The 21850-nt window shown below is 39.6% G+C and overlaps 6 protein-coding genes across 6 annotated transcripts; all 6 read right to left on the reverse strand.

Annotated features, from left to right (window-relative positions):
• Window positions 1-2473: 2473 nt before the first annotated feature.
• On the reverse strand, window positions 2474-4921 carry LOC125026634 (pro-resilin-like). Its single transcript, XM_047615211.1, has 3 exons — window positions 4909-4921; window positions 3500-3658; window positions 2474-3395 (listed from the first exon to the last, which is right to left on the reverse strand). The coding sequence occupies exons 1-3, from the start codon at window positions 4919-4921 to the stop codon at window positions 2596-2598; spliced, it is 972 nt and encodes a 323-aa protein (XP_047471167.1). The 3' UTR covers window positions 2474-2595.
• A 379-nt stretch (window positions 4922-5300) lies between these two features.
• Window positions 5301-6326, reverse strand: LOC125026432 (pro-resilin-like). The gene is made up of 2 exons (XM_047614883.1): window positions 6294-6326; window positions 5301-6189 (listed from the first exon to the last, which is right to left on the reverse strand). The coding sequence occupies exons 1-2, from the start codon at window positions 6313-6315 to the stop codon at window positions 5390-5392; spliced, it is 822 nt and encodes a 273-aa protein (XP_047470839.1). The 5' UTR covers window positions 6316-6326; the 3' UTR covers window positions 5301-5389.
• A 1703-nt stretch (window positions 6327-8029) lies between these two features.
• On the reverse strand, window positions 8030-9120 carry LOC125026577 (pro-resilin-like). The gene is made up of 2 exons (XM_047615111.1): window positions 9088-9120; window positions 8030-8983 (listed from the first exon to the last, which is right to left on the reverse strand). The coding sequence occupies exons 1-2, from the start codon at window positions 9107-9109 to the stop codon at window positions 8184-8186; spliced, it is 822 nt and encodes a 273-aa protein (XP_047471067.1). The 5' UTR covers window positions 9110-9120; the 3' UTR covers window positions 8030-8183.
• A 1786-nt stretch (window positions 9121-10906) lies between these two features.
• Window positions 10907-11932, reverse strand: LOC125026582 (pro-resilin-like). Its single transcript, XM_047615122.1, has 2 exons — window positions 11882-11932; window positions 10907-11777 (listed from the first exon to the last, which is right to left on the reverse strand). The coding sequence occupies exons 1-2, from the start codon at window positions 11901-11903 to the stop codon at window positions 10978-10980; spliced, it is 822 nt and encodes a 273-aa protein (XP_047471078.1). The 5' UTR covers window positions 11904-11932; the 3' UTR covers window positions 10907-10977.
• Window positions 11933-13617: 1685 nt separating this feature from the next.
• LOC125026538 (pro-resilin-like) lies at window positions 13618-14749 on the reverse strand. Its single transcript, XM_047615036.1, has 2 exons — window positions 14698-14749; window positions 13618-14559 (listed from the first exon to the last, which is right to left on the reverse strand). The coding sequence occupies exons 1-2, from the start codon at window positions 14717-14719 to the stop codon at window positions 13772-13774; spliced, it is 810 nt and encodes a 269-aa protein (XP_047470992.1). The 5' UTR covers window positions 14720-14749; the 3' UTR covers window positions 13618-13771.
• Window positions 14750-18114: 3365 nt separating this feature from the next.
• On the reverse strand, window positions 18115-19511 carry LOC125026543 (pro-resilin-like). The gene is made up of 2 exons (XM_047615046.1): window positions 19459-19511; window positions 18115-19165 (listed from the first exon to the last, which is right to left on the reverse strand). The coding sequence occupies exons 1-2, from the start codon at window positions 19478-19480 to the stop codon at window positions 18291-18293; spliced, it is 897 nt and encodes a 298-aa protein (XP_047471002.1). The 5' UTR covers window positions 19481-19511; the 3' UTR covers window positions 18115-18290.
• Between the last annotated feature and the right edge of the window lie 2339 nt (window positions 19512-21850).

The raw sequence follows: 21850 nt of genomic DNA on the forward strand, positions 1-21850 counted from the left end.
GATCTCATTCTTGTTCTTATTGTTATTGTTATTCTTATTACTATTACTATTAGCATTAGCATTGCTGCTTTTATTGTCATTTTCATCATTATCATTATTATCATCATTATTATCATTATCATTGCTACTATTATCTTAATCACTACTATTATTTTTGCTATTATTATTATCATTATTATGTATATTATTTTCATTATTGTCATATATATTATTTTTTATTATTATCATTATCATTGTCGTTATCATTATCATTATTATCATTACTACATTTACTATTATCATTATTATTATTAATGTGAATATTATTTTCATTATTATCATTATTATTATTATTATTATTATTACTAACTTCACTAATATCATTATTATCACTACTATTATTATTATTGATATTACTATCAATATCAGTATTATTTTCTATATTATCATCATTATTAATTCTATCATTATTATTCATTTTATTATCATTATTATCAACATCATTTTCATTCTTATTATTATTACTATTATTATCATTATCATTATCATTATTACTGTTACCATTATCATTACTGTTACTATTATTATTATTTTCATCACTGCAAAAATTACCATCATCACGATCATTTTACTATTTTTACAAAAAAAAAAAAAAAAAAAAAAAAAATCACAAATTTCTTTTTTAATTCTATGCATTCCAGCTGCATCCCAAAGTGACTCAGCGCATAACAATTCCGAAATTCGTATTCAATTGTTGAACCTTTTCTTATGCCTATTTCATTACGAGCATTATTTTACATTTGCCTAAGAGACAACTTTAATTTTTTTTTTTTTTTTACTTTTAGTTAAATTTACCTCGTTTGCATAATTTACTTTCTCTGAATTTCTGTTAATCTGTTAAGAAATTATAAACTGGTTTTATAAATAAGTACTGGTAATATAATTTATTTCTAAATTGACCTATATTCACATACATGCATACATACACATATATATCTACATCTACTTTCCTATCTATATGTCTACATATGTATATATATGTATATATATATGTATAAACATATATATATATACATATATATGTGTGTGTGTGTGTGTGTGTGCATGTGTATATATACATATACACATATGTATGCACACACACACACACACACACACACACACACACACACACACACACACACACATGCGCGTGTGTGCATATATGTATATATATATACACACACACACATATACATGCGTGTGTGTGTGTGTGTGTGTGTATAAATGTATATATATATATACACAAACAAACACACACACACACACACACGTGTGTGTGTGCGTGTGCGTGTGTGTATGTGTGTGTGTGTGTGTGTGTGTGTGCGTGTGTGTGTGTGTGTGTGTGTACATATACATATACGTATATGTGTATATGTGTATATGTATGTGTGTATAAATATATATATATATGTATATATATATATTTATGGAATAATGGAGGTTACTTCGGGTATGAGACCGGTGGGCCAATACTAAACCAACCATGCCACACGACCCACTAAAAGGAGGGTGCGACTAGGATCTAACTAGCTCCATAGACATTACCTATCTACTCATATATGAGTTATGATAGCGAGATTTGGTTTAGTACTGGCCTTCAGTTCCACACCCAGAGTGACCTTGGTTGGAGGCCCGGTCAGGGAGGGTTGTTATACATCTAGCAATGCGGCATTGCATTATTCCATCTTTCAATATATATACACCACAGTACATCTGACTTCAGTTTCGAATTTCTAAATCAAAATCCAGCGAGTGCCCACGGGGAGTGTGTGTAAAACCTCGCTATCATTACTCATGTATGAGTAGATAGGTAATGTCTATGGAGCTAGTTAGATCCTAGTTGCACACTCCTTTTTGGGTCGTGTGGCATGGTTGATTTAGTACTGGCCTTCCGGTTTCATACCTGGAGTGACTTAGGTTCGAGGCCAACAGACACACACATGCATATATATATATATATATATATATATATATATATATATATACATACATATATACATATATATACATATATATATATGCGTGAATGTATGCATGTACGTATCCACACACACACAATCACAGATCCACACACGGACGCATGGACCACACCGACATGTATGTATGTAAGCATTCATAAGCGTCTGCGCGGGCATGCGTGTGTATGTTTGAGAGAAGGATTCATGTTGAACAAACATGAATGTGCGTTATTTGTGTGTCCATCTATATATACATATGTGTACATATATTCATAATGTAATGATAATGTTTACAATATGAATATTGGTAATAATACGAATGATTTAGACAGTGATGACGAGAATAACAATGATGATAATGATGAAATATCGTTTTGTCATTGGAAGCGAAAACGATAGTAATAGTATTAATATCAATAAAAATAGCAACAAGGAGGGTCTCATATACAAGTATATAAAACATAATGATGGAACTATTAAGTACAATACAGAAGGCTAATCTTCATTTTATTTGAAAAATAGATATATACAAAATTACTATATAAAAATCAGAGTAAACATCTGTGTATAAAAATATACAGGTAATTATTCTAATGTGAGATCCTTCAAATTCAGCTTAGAAAGGAGTTCCATAGGAGTTGGATGGGGCAGCTGGGGCACCGTAGCCGTTACTTGGGGCAGGGGGGGCACCGTAGCCGTTGCCGTTGCTGCCTCCATTTCCGTTCTTTCCGTTTCCGTTGGAGCCGTATCCATTGCTTCCGTTCTTGCCGTTTCCGTTCCTTCCGTTGCCGTTGGAGCCATAGCCGTTACCGTTTCCGTTGGTGGCGGGTCCATAGGCGTATCCGGCGTCGGGAACGACTCCGATGAGTTCGTTGACGGAGTAGAAGCTCTCAGCTTGAGAACAGTCCACGTTGAACCACCAGTCACATACCAGGTACTGCTGGTTGAAGATGGTACCGTTGGGGCACAGGAACGAGTCCTGTTGGCGCCTGAGGGCGCGGTCCTGGCAGATATGGAACACCTGGCAGCCGGCTTCAGCTGCAGTGTCGGCGTAATAACCTTGCACCGCCTGGTCATCGCACGAGAAGCCGGTGTCGGGCACGGAAGCCAAGATGGGGTAGTCCTCACCGGGGACGCCGCCCCCGGGAATGTTCTCGGCCAAAGCGGCAATCTCAGGGTCTACTCCGTAGGCGCCGTTGGGCGTGCCATAGGTGTTCCTGGGAGCTGCATAACCGTTGCTAGGAGGAGCAGGTGCTCCGTAACCGTTACCGTTACCGTTGCCGTTACCATTACCATTTCCGTTGAATCCGTTGGTGGGTGCACCATATCCATTGCTGGGAGGAGGAGGTGCTCCGTAACCGTTACCATTTCCGTTGAATCCGTTGAGGCGGTCGGCCACAACGACGCCAAGGATTGCTGTGGAAATACGTAAAAGCATTATGAAGAGCGGGGAAAATTGTTAGGAAACCAAATATTCTAAGAATTGTGTATGTATACAAATAGTATAGATATCAACAAACCACAAAGGATGAGGGACTTCATGATGAGGCTTAGAAGCGGGAGAGGAGGAGGGAGAGTGACGATGAACGACTGGCGGCCAACCTTTATACTCGAAGGCGCTGTCCAGTCTCCGCCCAGCGACCTTCGTTCAGTTGTCGGTGTGAAAAACGAGGTCGCTGCTACAGAAAAGGCATGATGTTTGGGAATTTAGCAGAAACTTGTATATTTCTTTATACGCATCTAGCTGTATATATATGTATGAATGCAGATATATACATATTTATACATACGTATGCATGTATATGTATACATATGTATGTATGAATATGTATATATCTGCATACATACATATATACAGATAGATAGATATGTGAATGTTTATACATATTTATGTGTATATATACACACATAATATACATATATACACACATATACATATATATATACACACTTGTTTTTGTGTAACTTGCTGATTTTCTTGGTAGCAGCACACATATGCTTTGGCAGTAAGTATGTTTGGAAGGCAGTGGAATTTATGTATACTTAGAGTAAGTTTATTGGAATGAACCTATTAACTTATGCCTGTAGCCTGTTACTGAGATAAGAAGGAACCATTGCTCAGTAATCCCTCTAAAGCCATAATTTTAAAGTTTATTCGAAAGAATGGTTTGCTCTACCGTGCCAAGGGTTTCGGATAGGGCTAGATCAGTGGTTCTTAACTTCCGAGTCGCCAAGGATATGTGCACGGTTTACCCCTCAATATACCTTTTCAAAATGTTATCAAAGTATTAATCAAGTGCATAGAATACCTAAGTCATATACATTATAGATATGATTAGTGAATGAAGTAATTGCTTCTTCAGTTATTTTTTTCCCCCCAAAGCCATGTCTGCATTAATTAATATATCGTTTTCTTTGGAGAAAGTTTCTCTTCTATTGTCATTTTCCCCAGAATTTTCTAGACTGATAAAAGCGAATTTGGACAGTAGATCTCAATGAGTCTGGAAAAACGCTTGTGGTTAATGACGAGTTTGTGAGACGGATAGAGGACCTAACTCATACGAGAGAACATATATATTTTTTTTAAGATCAATGCGGATGTTAGTATGATCAGATTTTATTTTATTTTATTTTATTATTATCATTATTATTATGTTGACTTAATGTATCGGGCTTTTATGAAAAATTTGAGAGCGTTTTGTTGACGATTGGTAAAGAAAGTAGAAGGATCGGCTAAGATGTCATCTTGGGACTATTTACGAAATAATTATTCAAATGCTGGGCAATTGCCTTTGATCCCTCACTCCCTTCAATGTCCACTGTCTGAAATTGACACTGTGGACTTTTGTTTAAACTGGCGTTGAATGTAGGTTTTCTTTTAACTTTTCTCTGGGTTCCCTAATTGTGTCTATGCTTGTCATATAATTACTGTCGTTTCCCATTGCAAATCCCTAAGGTTGAGTGATTCCTTAATTGCCTGAGAGACTCACCAAATGTAATGGAAGATTTAACCTATTTACTGTCTCTGTAATGAGAGTTTTGATTTAATTATTGATGTAGAGCTTCATTAAGAGTCTTTTTTTCTATTTTCTGCTTCTGTTTGTTCGTTTTAGAAATACTGGAAAAAAGAAATACGATTTTGTTCATTGCAATACATCAAGGACTGGTATCAGAACTGTCTTGTTTATTTCATATTGATGCCAGCAGTAAATCATACTCTGGAGAAATGTATTCTGTTTGGATAATAACTTTACAATTAAGTAAAAAAAAAATTATTTCAAAATATCAATATGTATACAATTCTTGTGCATATATACTAAAGACAAAGAAAGAGAGCGGATGAGAGAAGAAAAACGTTAATCTAAGAAACAACATTTCTGAGAGAAAGAGAAGGAGATTTCAAATCTAGTTTAGAAAGGAGTTCCATAGGAGTTGGATGGGGCAGCTGGGGCACCGTATCCGTTGCTTGGGGCAGGGGGGGCACCGTAGCCGTTGCCGTTGCTGCCTCCGTTTCCGTTCCTTCCGTTTCCGTTGGAGCCGTATCCATTGCTTCCGTTCTTGCCGTTTCCGTTCCTTCCGTTGCCGTTGGAGCCATAGCCGTTACCGTTTCCGTTGGTGGCGGGTCCATAGGCGTATCCGGCGTCGGGAACGACTCCGATGAGTTCGTTGACGGAGTAGAAGCTCTCAGCTTGAGAACAGTCCACGTTGAACCACCAGTCACATACCAGGTACTGCTGGTTGAAGATGGTACCGTTGGGGCACAGGAACGAGTCCTGTTGGCGCCTGAGGGCGCGGTCCTGGCAGATATGGAACACCTGGCAGCCGGCTTCAGCTGCAGTGTCAGCGTAATAACCTTGCACCGCCTGGTCATCGCACGAGAAGCCGGTGTCGGGCACGGAAGCCAAGATGGGGTAGTCCTCGCCGGGGACACCGCCCCCGGGAATGTTCTCGGCCAAAGCGGCAATCTCAGGGTCTACTCCGTAGGCGCCGTTGGGCGTGCCATAGGTGTTCCTGGGAGCTGCATAACTGTTGCTAGGAGGAGCAGGTGCTCCGTAACCGTTACCGTTACCGTTGCCGTTACCATTACCATTTCCGTTGAATCCGTTGGTGGGTGCACCATATCCATTGCTGGGAGGAGGAGGTGCTCCGTAACCGTTACCATTTCCGTTGAATCCGTTGAGGCGGTCGGCCACAACGACGCCAAGGATTGCTGTGGAAATACGTAAAAGCATTATGAAGAGCGGGGAAAATTGTTAGGAAACCAAATATTCTAAGAATTGTGTATGTATACAAATAGTATAGATATCAACAAACCACAAAGGATGAGGGACATCATGATGAGGCTTAGAAGCGGGAGAGGAGGAGGGAGAGTGACGATGAACGACTGGCGGCCAACCTTTATACTCGAAGGCGCTGTCCAGTCTCCGCCCAGCGACCTTCGTTCAGTTGTCGGTGTGAAAAACGAGGTCGCTGCTACAGAAAAGGCATGATGTTTGGGAATTTAGCAGAAACTTGTATATTTCTTTATACGCATCTAGCTGTATATATATGTATGAATGCAGATATATACATATTTATACATACGTATGCATGTATATGTATACATATGTATGTATGAATATGTATATATCTGCATACATACATATATACAGATAGATAGATATGTGAATGTTTATACATATTTATGTGTATATATACACACATAATATACATATATACACACATATACATATATATATACACACTTGTTTTTGTGTAACTTGCTGATTTTCTTGGTAGCAGCACACATATGCTTTGGCAGTAAGTATGTTTGGAAGGCAGTGGAATTTATGTATACTTAGAGTAAGTTTATTGGAATGAACCTAATAACTTATGCCTGTAGCCTGTTACTGAGATAAGAAGGAACCATTGCTCAGTAATCCCTCTAAAGCCATAATTTTAAAGTTTATTCGAAAGAATGGTTTGCTCTACCGTGCCAAGGGTTTCGGATAGGGCTAGATCAGTGGTTCTTAACTTCCGAGTCGCCAAGGATATGTGCACGGTTTACCCCTCAATATACCTTTTCAAAATGTTATCAAAGTATTAATCAAGTGCATAGAATACCTAAGTCATATACATTATAGATATGATTAGTGAATGAAGTAATTGCTTCTTCAGTTATTTTTTTCCCCCCAAAGCCATGTCTGCATTAATTAATATATCGTTTTCTTTGGAGAAAGTTTCTCTTCTATTGTCATTTTCCCCAGAATTTTCTAGACTGATAAAAGCGAATTTGGACAGTAGATCTCAATGAGTCTGGAAAAACGCTTGTGGTTAATGACGAGTTTGTGAGACGGATAGAGGACCTAACTCATACGAGAGAACATATATATTTTTTTTAAGATCAATGCGGATGTTAGTATGATCAGATTTTATTTTATTTTATTTTATTATTATCATTATTATTATGTTGACTTAATGTATCGGGCTTTTATGAAAAATTTGAGAGCGTTTTGTTGACGATTGGTAAAGAAAGTAGAAGGATCGGCTAAGATGTCATCTTGGGACTATTTACGAAATAATTATTCAAATGCTGGGCAATTGCCTTTGATCCCTCACTCCCTTCAATGTCCACTGTCTGAAATTGACACTGTGGACTTTTGTTTAAACTGGCGTTGAATGTAGGTTTTCTTTTAACTTTTCTCTGGGTTCCCTAATTGTGTCTATGCTTGTCATATAATTACTGTCGTTTCCCATTGCAAATCCCTAAGGTTGAGTGATTCCTTAATTGCCTGAGAGACTCACCAAATGTAATGGAAGATTTAACCTATTTACTGTCTCTGTAATGAGAGTTTTGATTTAATTATTGATGTAGAGCTTCATTAAGAGTCTTTTTTTCTATTTTCTGCTTCTGTTTGTTCGTTTTAGAAATACTGGAAAAAAGAAATACGATTTTGTTCATTGCAATACATCAAGGACTGGTATCAGAACTGTCTTGTTTATTTCATATTGATGCCAGCAGTAAATCATACTCTGGAGAAATGTATTCTGTTTGGATAATAACTTTACAATTAAGTAAAAAATATTTTATTTCAAAATATCAATATGTATACAATTCTTGTGCATATATACTAAAGACAAAGAAAGAGAGCGGATGAGAGAAGAAAAACGTTAATCTAAGAAACAACATTTCTGAGAGAAAGAGAAGGAGATTTCAAATCTAGTTTAGAAAGGAGTTCCATAGGAGTTGGATGGGGCAGCTGGGGCACCGTATCCGTTGCTTGGGGCAGGGGGGGCACCGTAGCCGTTGCCGTTGCTGCCTCCGTTTCCGTTCCTTCCGTTTCCGTTGGAGCCGTATCCATTGCTTCCGTTCTTGCCGTTTCCGTTCCTTCCGTTGCCGTTGGAGCCATAGCCGTTACCGTTTCCGTTGGTGGCGGGTCCATAGGCGTATCCGGCGTCGGGAACGACTCCGATGAGTTCGTTGACGGAGTAGAAGCTCTCAGCTTGAGAACAGTCCACGTTGAACCACCAGTCACATACCAGGTACTGCTGGTTGAAGATGGTACCGTTGGGGCACAGGAACGAGTCCTGTTGGCGCCTGAGGGCGCGGTCCTGGCAGATATGGAACACCTGGCAGCCGGCTTCAGCTGCAGTGTCGGCGTAATAACCTTGCACCGCCTGGGCATCGCACGAGAAGCCGGTGTCGGGCACGGAAGCCAAGATGGGGTAGTCCTCACCGGGGACGCCGCCCCCGGGAATGTTCTCGGCCAAAGCGGCAATCTCAGGGTCTACTCCGTAGGCGCCGTTGGGCGTGCCATAGGTGTTCCTGGGAGCTGCATAACCGTTGCTAGGAGGAGCAGGTGCTCCGTAACCGTTACCGTTACCGTTGCCGTTACCATTACCATTTCCGTTGAATCCGTTGGTGGGTGCACCATATCCATTGCTGGGAGGAGGAGGTGCTCCGTAACCGTTACCATTTCCGTTGAATCCGTTGAGGCGGTCGGCCACAACGACGCCAAGGATTGCTGTGGAAATACGTAAAAGCATTATGAAGAGCGGGGAAAATTGTTAGGAAACCAAATATTCTAAGAATTGTGTATGTATACAAATAGTATAGATATCAACAAACCACAAAGGATGAGGGACATCATGATGAGGCTTAGAAGCGGGAGAGGAGGAGGGAGAGTGACGATGAACGACTGGCGGCCAACCTTTATACTCGAAGGCGCTGTCCAGTCTCCGCCCAGCGACCTTCGTTCAGTTGTCGGTGTGAAAAACGAGGTCGCTGCTACAGAAAAGGCATGATGTTTGGGAATTTAGCAGAAACTTGTATATTTCTTTATACGCATCTAGCTGTATATATATGTATGAATGCAGATATATACATATTTATACATACGTATGCATGTATATGTATACATATGTATGTATGAATATGTATATATCTGCATACATACATATATACAGATAGATAGATATGTGAATGTTTATACATATTTATGTGTATATATACACACATAATATACATATATACACACATATACATATATATATACACACTTGTTTTTGTGTAACTTGCTGATTTTCTTGGTAGCAGCACACATATGCTTTGGCAGTAAGTATGTTTGGAAGGCAGTGGAATTTATGTATACTTAGAGTAAGTTTATTGGAATGAACCTAATAACTTATGCCTGTAGCCTGTTACTGAGATAAGAAGGAACCATTGCTCAGTAATCCCTCTAAAGCCATAATTTTAAAGTTTATTCGAAAGAATGGTTTGCTCTACCGTGCCAAGGGTTTCGGATAGGGCTAGATCAGTGGTTCTTAACTTCCGAGTCGCCAAGGATATGTGCACGGTTTACCCCTCAATATACCTTTTCAAAATGTTATCAAAGTATTAATCAAGTGCATAGAATACCTAAGTCATATACATTATAGATATGATTAGTGAATGAAGTAATTGCTTCTTCAGTTATTTTTTTCCCCCCAAAGCCATGTCTGCATTAATTAATATATCGTTTTCTTTGGAGAAAGTTTCTCTTCTATTGTCATTTTCCCCAGAATTTTCTAGACTGATAAAAGCGAATTTGGACAGTAGATCTCAATGAGTCTGGAAAAACGCTTGTGGTTAATGACGAGTTTGTGAGACGGATAGAGGACCTAACTCATACGAGAGAACATATATATTTTTTTTAAGATCAATGCGGATGTTAGTATGATCAGATTTTATTTTATTTTATTTTATTATTATCATTATTATTATGTTGACTTAATGTATCGGGCTTTTATGAAAAATTTGAGAGCGTTTTGTTGACGATTGGTAAAGAAAGTAGAAGGATCGGCTAAGATGTCATCTTGGGACTATTTACGAAATAATTATTCAAATGCTGGGCAATTGCCTTTGATCCCTCACTCCCTTCAATGTCCACTGTCTGAAATTGACACTGTGGACTTTTGTTTAAACTGGCGTTGAATGTAGGTTTTCTTTTAACTTTTCTCTGGGTTCCCTAATTGTGTCTATGCTTGTCATATAATTACTGTCGTTTCCCATTGCAAATCCCTAAGGTTGAGTGATTCCTTAATTGCCTGAGAGACTCACCAAATGTAATGGAAGATTTAACCTATTTACTGTCTCTGTAATGAGAGTTTTGATTTAATTATTGATGTAGAGCTTCATTAAGAGTCTTTTTTTCTATTTTCTGCTTCTGTTTGTTCGTTTTAGAAATACTGGAAAAAAGAAATACGATTTTGTTCATTGCAATACATCAAGGACTGGTATCAGAACTGTCTTGTTTATTTCATATTGATGCCAGCAGTAAATCATACTCTGGAGAAATGTATTCTGTTTGGATAATAACTTTACAATTAAGTAAAAAATATTTTATTTCAAAATATCAATATGTATACAATTCTTGTTCATATATACTAAAGACAAAGAAAGAGAGCGGATGAGAGAAGAAAAACGTTAATCTAAGAAACAACATTTCTGAGAGAAAGAGAAGGAGATTTCAAATCTAGTTTAGAAAGGAGTTCCATAGGAGTTGGATGGGGCAGCTGGGGCACCGTATCCGTTGCTTGGGGCAGGGGGGGCACCGTAGCCGTTGCCGTTGCTGCCTCCGTTTCCGTTCCTTCCGTTTCCGTTGGAGCCGTATCCATTGCTTCCGTTCTTGCCGTTTCCGTTCCTTCCGTTGCCGTTGGAGCCATAGCCGTTACCGTTTCCGTTGGTGGCGGGTCCATAGGCGTATCCGGCGTCGGGAACGACTCCGATGAGTTCGTTGACGGAGTAGAAGCTCTCAGCTTGAGAACAGTCCACGTTGAACCACCAGTCACATACCAGGTACTGCTGGTTGAAGATGGTACCGTTGGGGCACAGGAACGAGTCCTGTTGGCGCCTGAGGGCGCGGTCCTGGCAGATATGGAACACCTGGCAGCCGGCTTCAGCTGCAGTGTCGGCGTAATAACCTTGCACCGCCTGGGCATCGCACGAGAAGCCGGTGTCGGGCACGGAAGCCAAGATGGGGTAGTCCTCGCCGGGGACACCGCCCCCGGGAATGTTCTCGGCCAAAGCGGCAATCTCAGGGTCTACTCCGTAGGCGCCGTTGGGCGTGCCATAGGTGTTCCTGGGAGCTGCATAACTGTTGCTAGGAGGAGCAGGTGCTCCGTAACCGTTACCGTTACCGTTGCCGTTACCATTACCATTTCCGTTGAATCCGTTGGTGGGTGCACCATATCCATTGCTGGGAGGAGGAGGTGCTCCGTAACCGTTACCATTTCCGTTGAATCCGTTGAGGCGGTCGGCCACAACGACGCCAAGGATTGCTGTGGAAATACGTAAAAGCATTATGAAGAGCGGGGAAAATTGTTAGGAAACCAAATATTCTAAGAATTGTGTATGTATACAAATAGTATAGATATCAACAAACCACAAAGGATGAGGGACTTCATGATGAGGCTTAGAAGCGGGAGAGGAGGAGGGAGAGTGACGATGAACGACTGGCGGCCAACCTTTATACTCGAAGGCGCTGTCCAGTCTCCGCCCAGCGACCTTCGTTCAGTTGTCGGCGTGAAAAACGAGGTCGCTGCTACAGAAAAGGCATGATGTTTGGGAATTTAGCAGAAACTTGTATATTTCTTTATACGCATCTAGCTGTATATATATGTATGAATGCAGATATATACATATTTATACATACGTATGCATGTATATGTATACATATGTATGTATGAATATGTATATATCTGCATACATACATATATACAGATAGATAGATATGTGAATGTTTATACATATTTATGTGTATATATACACACATAATATACATATATACACACATATACATATATATATACACACTTGTTTTTGTGTAACTTGCTGATTTTCTTGGTAGCAGCACACATATGCTTTGGCAGTAAGTATGTTTGGAAGGCAGTGGAATTTATGTATACTTAGAGTAAGTTTATTGGAATGAACCTATTAACTTATGCCTGTAGCCTGTTACTGAGATAAGAAGGAACCATTGCTCAGTAATCCCTCTAAAGCCATAATTTTAAAGTTTATTCGAAAGAATGGTTTGCTCTACCGTGCCAAGGGTTTCGGATAGGGCTAGATCAGTGGTTCTTAACTTCCGAGTCGCCAAGGATATGTGCACGGTTTACCCCTCAATATACCTTTTCAAAATGTTATCAAAGTATTAATCAAGTGCATAGAATACCTAAGTCATATACATTATAGATATGATTAGTGAATGAAGTAATTGCTTCTTCAGTTATTTTTTTCCCCCCAAAGCCATGTCTGCATTAATTAATATATCGTTTTCTTTGGAGAAAGTTTCTCTTCTATTGTCATTTTCCCCAGAATTTTCTAGACTGATAAAAGCGAATTTGGACAGTAGATCTCAATGAGTCTGGAAAAACGCTTGTGGTTAATGACGAGTTTGTGAGACGGATAGAGGACCTAACTCATACGAGAGAACATATATATTTTTTTTAAGATCAATGCGGATGTTAGTATGATCAGATTTTATTTTATTTTATTTTATTATTATCATTATTATTATGTTGACTTAATGTATCGGGCTTTTATGAAAAGTTTGAGAGCGTTTTGTTGACGATTGGTAAAGAAAGTAGAAGGATCGGCTAAGATGTCATCTTGGGACTATTTACGAAATAATTATTCAAATGCTGGGCAATTGCCTTTGATCCCTCACTCCCTTCAATGTCCACTGTCTGAAATTGACACTGTGGACTTTTGTTTAAACTGGCGTTGAATGTAGGTTTTCTTTTAACTTTTCTCTGGGTTCCCTAATTGTGTCTATGCTTGTCATATAATTACTGTCGTTTCCCATTGCAAATCCCTAAGGTTGAGTGATTCCTTAATTGCCTGAGAGACTCACCAAATGTAATGGAAGATTTAACCTATTTACTGTCTCTGTAATGAGAGTTTTGATTTAATTATTGATGTAGAGCTTCATTAAGAGTCTTTTTTTCTATTTTCTGCTTCTGTTTGTTCGTTTTAGAAATACTGGAAAAAAGAAATACGATTTTGTTCATTGCAATACATCAAGGACTGGTATCAGAACTGTCTTGTTTATTTCATATTGATGCCAGCAGTAAATCATACTCTGGAGAAATGTATTCTGTTTGGATAATAACTTTACAATTAAGTAAAAAATATTTTATTTCAAAATATCAATATGTATACAATTCTTGTGCATATATACTAAAGACAAAGAAAGAGAGCGGATGAGAGAAGAAAAACGTTAATCTAAGAAACAACATTTCTGAGAGAAAGAGAAGGAGATTTCAAATCTAGTTTAGAAAGGAGTTCCATAGGAGTTGGATGGGGCAGCTGGGGCACCGTATCCGTTGCTTGGGGCAGGGGGGGCACCGTAGCCGTTGCCGTTGCTGCCTCCGTTTCCGTTCCTTCCGTTTCCGTTGGAGCCGTATCCATTGCTTCCGTTCTTGCCGTTTCCGTTCCTTCCGTTGCCGTTGGAGCCATAGCCGTTACCGTTTCCGTTGGTGGCGGGTCCATAGGCGTATCCGGCGTCGGGAACGACTCCGATGAGTTCGTTGACGGAGTAGAAGCTCTCAGCTTGAGAACAGTCCACGTTGAACCACCAGTCACATACCAGGTACTGCTGGTTGAAGATGGTACCGTTGGGGCACAGGAACGAGTCCTGTTGGCGCCTGAGGGCGCGGTCCTGGCAGATATGGAACACCTGGCAGCCGGCTTCAGCTGCAGTGTCGGCGTAATAACCTTGCACCGCCTGGGCATCGCACGAGAAGCCGGTGTCGGGCACGGAAGCCAAGATGGGGTAGTCCTCGCCGGGGACACCGCCCCCGGGAATGTTCTCGGCCAAAGCGGCAATCTCAGGGTCTACTCCGTAGGCGCCGTTGGGCGTGCCATAGGTGTTCCTGGGAGCTGCATAACCGTTGCTAGGAGGAGCAGGTGCTCCGTAACCGTTACCGTTACCGTTTCCGTTTCCGTTGAATCCGTTGGTCGGTGCACCATATCCATTGCTGGGAGGAGGAGGTGCTCCGTAACCGTTACCATTTCCATTGAATCCGTTGAGGCGGTCGGCCACAACGACGCCAAGGATTGCTGTGGATATACGTAAAAGCATTAATATGAAGAGCGGGGAAAATTGCTCGGAAACCAAATATTCTCAGAAATTCTATAGTGTGAGGCGGGGGCGCTTTAATGTATTAGTATATGTATACAAAAATTACAGATATTAACCACAGAGGATGAGGGACTTCATGGTAAGGCTCAGAAGCGGGAGAGGAGGAGGAAGAGTGACGATGAACCGACTGGCGGCCAACCTTTATACTCGAAGACGGTTCAGACTCCGCCCACCGACCTTCGATCTGACTTAGTTTAGCTGTCGGTGTGAAAAAACAGGTCGCTGTTACAGAAAAGGTATGATGTTTGGGAATTTAGCAGAAACTTATTTGCGTATGTGTGTGTGTGTGCGTGCGTGCGTCCATGTGTATGTACATGTGTGTATTATATATATGGATATGTATGTATATTTTCTATACAAATAATATATATAATATATATATATATATATATGTTTGAATGTGTATATATATGAGTGGATATATATATACGTAAATTATATATATATATATATATATATATATATATATATATACCTACACACATATCTAGATAAACATATAAATAGATGTATATACATATTTATATCTACATGTATATATGCATATATTTACATATATATACATGTGTATATATCTATATTTGTGTGTGCGTATGTATTTACGTATACACATGTGTACACACACACACACACATACAGATGTGTGTGTGTGTGTGTGTGTGTGTGTGTGTGTGTGTGTGTGTGCATAAATACCTGTGGAATTCATGTCGAACAAATGGGAAATACAACAAACGAAGGGATAAATCGAAAAGGCCTTCGTCATGTTCCTGCGTTTTCTTGGACTTCCCTCCTTGTTCTGTTTGCAAGCAAAAATAGATACATACAAAAATACCTCATGATTCAGATTCATAATCATATTGTATATTTAGGCAAAACATTAGTATATCAGAGTTTAAAAGTATATACACATACATTAACATATCTGGCAGTGCTAGCTGAGCCATCAGAGAGAGACTAAGCTCGCTTTGAGTTCAATAAATTAAAATAAAGATATACAAATCATAAAAGATATTAGAATATTGCACATAGTGTTGTGTAAAAACAAAGAACACATTTCACGTGACACAAATGATTTTACGAGGATGAGATTAATATTGCGACGAAATAAAAGTTTGTAGAGATTTCATGAAGAACAACAGTGAGGTTTTGTCTCTGAAGCACGCTGGTAGGGTGATCACTTTTTCCTTTGACCTAATATAGTACGAATGGCTCGCTTTTGTGTGATGTGGAGACTGTTGCTGACTCTTTTGTTAACAGAACCCATATGTTTTGGCAATAAGTTAAACTAAGATAAAATAGTGTGTAATTTAGCTATACATGTGCTTTAATTGTAAGTGAACTGCGTATCTAATAAAAGATACCATCTCGTTTGTTAGAAACGAAATTGACGTGGGACTTCCAAGTTAATAATTCATGTAACATAACGCCTAGATATTTAGCTTGATTCTTTTTGGATAAAATTTTGGTTCCAATTTTTTGTCTTGAGTATCCCGAGATTTTTTTTTTTTTTTTTTTTTTTGGGGGGGGAGAACATAGTTGACTTTATGTATGCTTAGAATAAGTTCATTGGAATGAAGCCACTCACACGTTGTACATCAGTATTCGTTATTGAAATGAAATGAGGAGAGAATTGTAATAGACTTTCAGGTTGCCATCATCAACGAATAAAAGGGAATTGAAAGGTTTCGTAGTGATAACATATCATTCAGATATCAAAGAAATAGAAAATAGGCCTTGTAGAATTTCATGGGCCTCTGTTGCTAGTTTACATTGGTTACCCGTGAAGTAAACGAAGTTGAGTTAAGAAGCGAAACATTGCTTAGCAGTTCCTCTAATCCCATAGCTTTTAAGTTTACTCGAGAGAATGGTGTGATATACCGTGTCAAGGTTGTGGATAGGTCTAGACACACACCATTTGTGAATTTTCTCTCGTCAAATGCATTATAGGAGTCATTAGTGAGTGAAGTTGTTGCTTCACCAGTTGAATTTGCTTTTCTAAAACCTTGCTTGCATTGTTTAATATCTCGTTTTCTTTCCAGGTTTCTCATCTGTTTTTTATAATTATTATTATTATTTTTTTCACAGAATTTTATATCAATGGCATGCTTATCTCCGCTTTTAAAGGCTGTTTGGATCTTGGCATTCTTCAATGATTGTGAAAAATGCCTGTGGTTAATGATGAGTTTATGAGACGGAGGACATGAATGCTATTATAGAACACATTCTTTTTATAAGACCAATGCCTATTTCCTTTGTTGACATACTGTATCAAGCATTTCTTTGGTAGTCCGAAAAGTACGAAAGCGTTTTGTTGAATGGCAAGGAAAGTAGAAGAAACGGCTAAGGAGTCATCATCTAAGGTATCATCATCATCACCAAGGGGCTAACGCCGAAGGGGGCGCATGGCCGCATCCACCCTTCGCTTCCAGCGACGAGTGTCTCTAATGGCGAGTCTCTAGGCAGGCCCTCGGCCTATCTCTAACTCCTCGCGACAGGTCTCCGCGAGCTGCCCAAACCATGACCTCCTAGGTCGTCCCACGAGCCTCCTCCACCCAGGATTGTCTCGCAGAAATATAACCTGATGGGCAGGGTCATCCATAGGGAAACGAGCTAGGTGCACATATAGCCTGAGTGAGCGATCCCGGATTATGCAAGTAACAGGTCTCATGCCAGTCTCACGGTGTAGCCGTTGGTTGGACACGTGGTCCTGCCAACTGTACCCCATGATCCGGCGAAGAGACTTGTTACAAAAGGCGTCAAGACGAGACTCCAAGGCACTAGATAGCATCCAGGATTCGCTTCATTAGAGCAAAGCTGGCAGTATCAAGGCCATGATGACACGTAGCTTGGTCCTCCTGCATAGGTACTTCAACGTCCTCGCCGCAAGCATGGACAAACTGTATGGGTTCCCCTAACAGGCCCACACAGTCCTGAATCTTGGTCTTGGTCCAGGAGACCTCTAAGCCTAAGGGCTTCGCCTCATTGCTAAATGCATCAAAAGTAGATGTATGTGTATATATACATACCAATATTTGTGCATGTGTAAATGTATACACGTATCCATACATACCTATATATCCTCAAGTACACAAGCATGAACGCACCACATCCACATGTATGTATCTTTGTGTGCATGCATATGTTTGTGCGCGGGCATACGTGTGTATGTGTGATTGAAGCATTCGTGAGTTTATGTTACTTATGTGTTTGTCTTTTTATATATATATTCTGGTACATACATTCATAATGCATTGCTGATGATGGTTACAATAATAGTAATGGTAATAATATGAATGATATTGACAAAGATAACGAGATACTCATGATGATAATGATAAAATAACGTTTTTTTTTTTTTTGTCATTGGAAGCGATGACGATAGTAATAGTAATGATATCAATAAAAATAGCAACAAGGAAGGTCTCATGTATGAATATAAAAATGACTATGAAACAGTTAAGTATAATACAAAATGGCTAATGTTCATTTTATTCCAAAAATATATATATACAAACTGATTATATAAGAAAAATAAGAGATATCGAGCATACAGACATAAAGACAAACGGGAATCTGTAACGTTAGAGTAAGCGTCTGTCTATGAAAATATACAGGTAATTATTTTAATGTGAGATCCTTCAAATTCAGCTTAGAAAGGAGTTCCATAAGAGTTGGATGGGGCAGCTGGGGCACCGTATCCGTTGCTTGGGGCAGGAGGGGCACCGTAGCCGTTGCCGTTGCTGCCTCCGTTTCCGTTCCTTCCGTTTCCGTTGGAGCCGTATCCATTGCTTCCGTTCTTGCCGTTTCCGTTCCTTCCGTTGCCGTTGGAGCCATAGCCGTTACCGTTTCCGTTGGTGGCGGGTCCATAGGCATATCCGGCGTCGGGAACGACTCCGATGAGTTCGTTGACGGAGTAGAAGCTCTCAGCTTGAGAACAGTCCACGTTGAACCACCAGTCACATACCAGGTACTGCTGGTTGAAGATGGTACCATTGGGGCACAGGAACGAGTCCTGTTGGCGCCTGAGGGCGCGGTCCTGGCAGATATGGAACACCTGGCAGCCGGCTTCAGCTGCAGTGTCGGCGTAATAACCTTGCACCGCCTGGGCATCGCACGAGAAGCCGGTGTCGGGCACGGAAGCCAAGATGGGGTAGTCCTCGCCGGGGACGCCGCCCCCGGGAATGTTCTCGGCCAAAGCGGCAATCTCAGGGTCTACTCCGTAGGCGCCGTTGGGCGTGCCATAGGTGTTCCTGGGAGCTGCATAACCGTTGCTAGGAGGAGCAGGTGCTCCGTAACCGTTACCGTTGCTGTTTCCATTTCCGTTGAATCCGTTAGTGGGTGCACCATATCCGTTGGTGGGAGGAGGTGCTCCGTAACCGTTACCGTTTCCGTTTCCGTTTCCGTTTCCGTTGAATCCGTTAGTGGGTGCACCATATCCGTTGCTGGGAGGAGGAGGTGCTCCGTAACCGTTACCGTTTCCGTTGAATCCGTTGCGGCTGTCGGCCACAACGACGCCAAGGATTGCTGTGGATATATAATAAAAACATTTGCATGGAGAACACGCACACACCTATGTACTGTTTATATACACGCATACACAGATTTATATGTGTATATATCTATAGATAGGTATTTCTTTATATCTATGTATAAGTGCATGAATCTGTAAGATTGTTGAATCTTAAAGATGAAATCTTACTGAGCTGATTAGACCCAAAATCAAAACCACACGTTCTTGGAAGTTCAAAAGTTTGAGGGAACGCGATACTTTCTGCGGGTATTCTACATGAGTACAAAAGGCAGAGATAATAACGAACCACAGAGGATGAGGGACTTCATGGTAAGGCTCAGAAGCTGAAGAGGAGGAGGAAGAGTGACGATGAACGACTGGCGGCCAACCTTTATACTCGAAGACGGTTCAGACTCCGCCCACCGACCTTCAGTCTGACTTAGTTTAGCTGTCGGTGTGAAAAACGAGGTCGCTGCTACAGCACAAGCGCGATGTTTGGGAATTTAGCAGAAACGTGCACACACACACACACACACACACACACACACACACACACACACACAGACACACACACACACACACACACACATATATATATATATATATATATATATTTTTTTTTTTTTTTTGTAATAAATTTATGTGTATATAAATGTGTGTGTGTGAATGTGTGTCTGTATGTACACATATATAAATAAATGCAATATTCATATATATATATATATATATAGTTATATATATATATGAGTGTGTGTGTGCGCGCGCGCGCGCGCGTGTGTGTGTGTGTGTGTGTTTGCATAAATGACTATGTATATATATATATAGATGCAGGCATACATATACATATATACACATACGTGTGAAATTCATGTCGAACAAATGACAAAAACAACACCGAAGAAAAAAAAAAAAAAAAAAAAAATATGCCAAAGGCTTTTTCACGCTACTGCTTCTTTTTAAGAAGCAATAAATCGAAAAGGCCTTCGGCATGTTGCTGTATTTTCTTGTACTTCCCTCCTTGTTCTGTTTGTAAGCATAAATAAATACATACAAAAATACTTCACGATTCAGATTCATAATCATATCGTTTATTTAGGCTAAACATTAGTATATTAGAGTTTAAAAGTATATACATATACATTAGCATATCTGACAGTGCTAGCAGAGCCTTCAGAAAGAGAAAATGCTCTCTTTGACTTCAATCAATTGAAATAAAGATATACAAATCATAAAAGATTTTAAAATATTGTATGATATAGTATGATGTGCAACAAAGAAGACATTTCACGTGACACAAATGATTATAAAAGGATGAAATTAATATTGCGACGAAATAAAACTTTGTAGAGATCTCATGAAAAACAACAGTGAGGTTTTGTCTCTGAAGCACGCTGGTAAGATGATTGTTTTTTCTTTGGCCGGATATAGTACGAATGGCTCGCTTTTGTGTGATGTGGAGACTGTTGCTGACTCTTTTGTTAACAGAACCCATATGCTTTGGCAATAAGTTAAACCGAGGAAAATTAGTGTGTAATTTAGCTATAAATGTGGTTTCATTTTAAGTGAATTGCGTATCTGATAAATTATATAATTTTGTTTGTTGATTTTGTTAGAAACGAAACTGACGTGGGGATTCGAAGTTAACCATTCGTCTAACATGACTCCTAAATATTTAGTTTGATTCTTTTTGAATAGAATTTTGGTTTCATTTTTTTGTCTTCAATATCCTGAGATTTCTTGATGTATATATATATATATATATTTTTTTTTTTGGGGGGTGGGTGGGGGGTAGAACATAATTGACTTTATGTATGCTTAGAATAAGTTCATTGGAATGAAGCCACTCACACGTTGTACATCAGTATTCGTTATTGAAATGAAATGAGGAGAGAATTGTAATAGACTTTCAGGTTGCCATCATCAACGAATAAAAGGGAGTTGGAAAGGTTTCGTAGTGATAACATATCATTCAGATATCAAAGAAATAGAAAATAGGCCTTGTAGGATTTCATGGGCCTCTGTTGCTAGTTTACATTGGTTACCCGTGAAGTAAACGAAGTTGAGTTAAGAAGCGAAACATTGCTTAGCAGTTCCTCTAATCCCATAGCTTTTAAGTTTACTCGAGAGAATGGTGTGATATACCGTGTCAAGGTTGTGGATAGGTCTAGACACACACCATTTGTGAATTTTCTCTCGTCAAATGCATTATAGGAGTCATTAGTGAGTGAAGTTGTTGCTTCACCAGTTGAATTTGCTTTTCTAAAACCTTGCTTGCATTGTTTAATATCTCGTTTTCTTTCCAGGTTTCTCATCTGTTTTTTTATAATGATTATTTTTATTTTTTTCACAGAATTTTATATCAATGGCATGCTTATCTCCGCTTTTAAAGGCTGTTTGGATCTTGGCATTCTTCAATGATTGTGAAAAATGCCTGTGGTTAATAAGGAGTTTATGAGACGGAGGACATGAATAATATTATAGAACACATTCTTTTTATAAGACCAATGCCTATTTTCTTTGTTGACATACTGTATCAAGCATTTCTTTGGTAGTCCGAAAAGTACGAAAGCGTTTTGTTGAATGGCAAGGAAAGTAGAAGAAACGGCTAAGGAGTCATCATCTAAGGTATCATCATCATCATCAAGGGGCTAACGCCGACGGGGGCGCATGGCCGCATCCACCCTTCGCTTCCAGCGACG

This window comes from Penaeus chinensis, chromosome 6 (genome assembly GCF_019202785.1).
Source record: "Penaeus chinensis breed Huanghai No. 1 chromosome 6, ASM1920278v2, whole genome shotgun sequence".
Taxonomy (NCBI): Eukaryota; Metazoa; Arthropoda; class Malacostraca; order Decapoda; family Penaeidae; genus Penaeus; species Penaeus chinensis.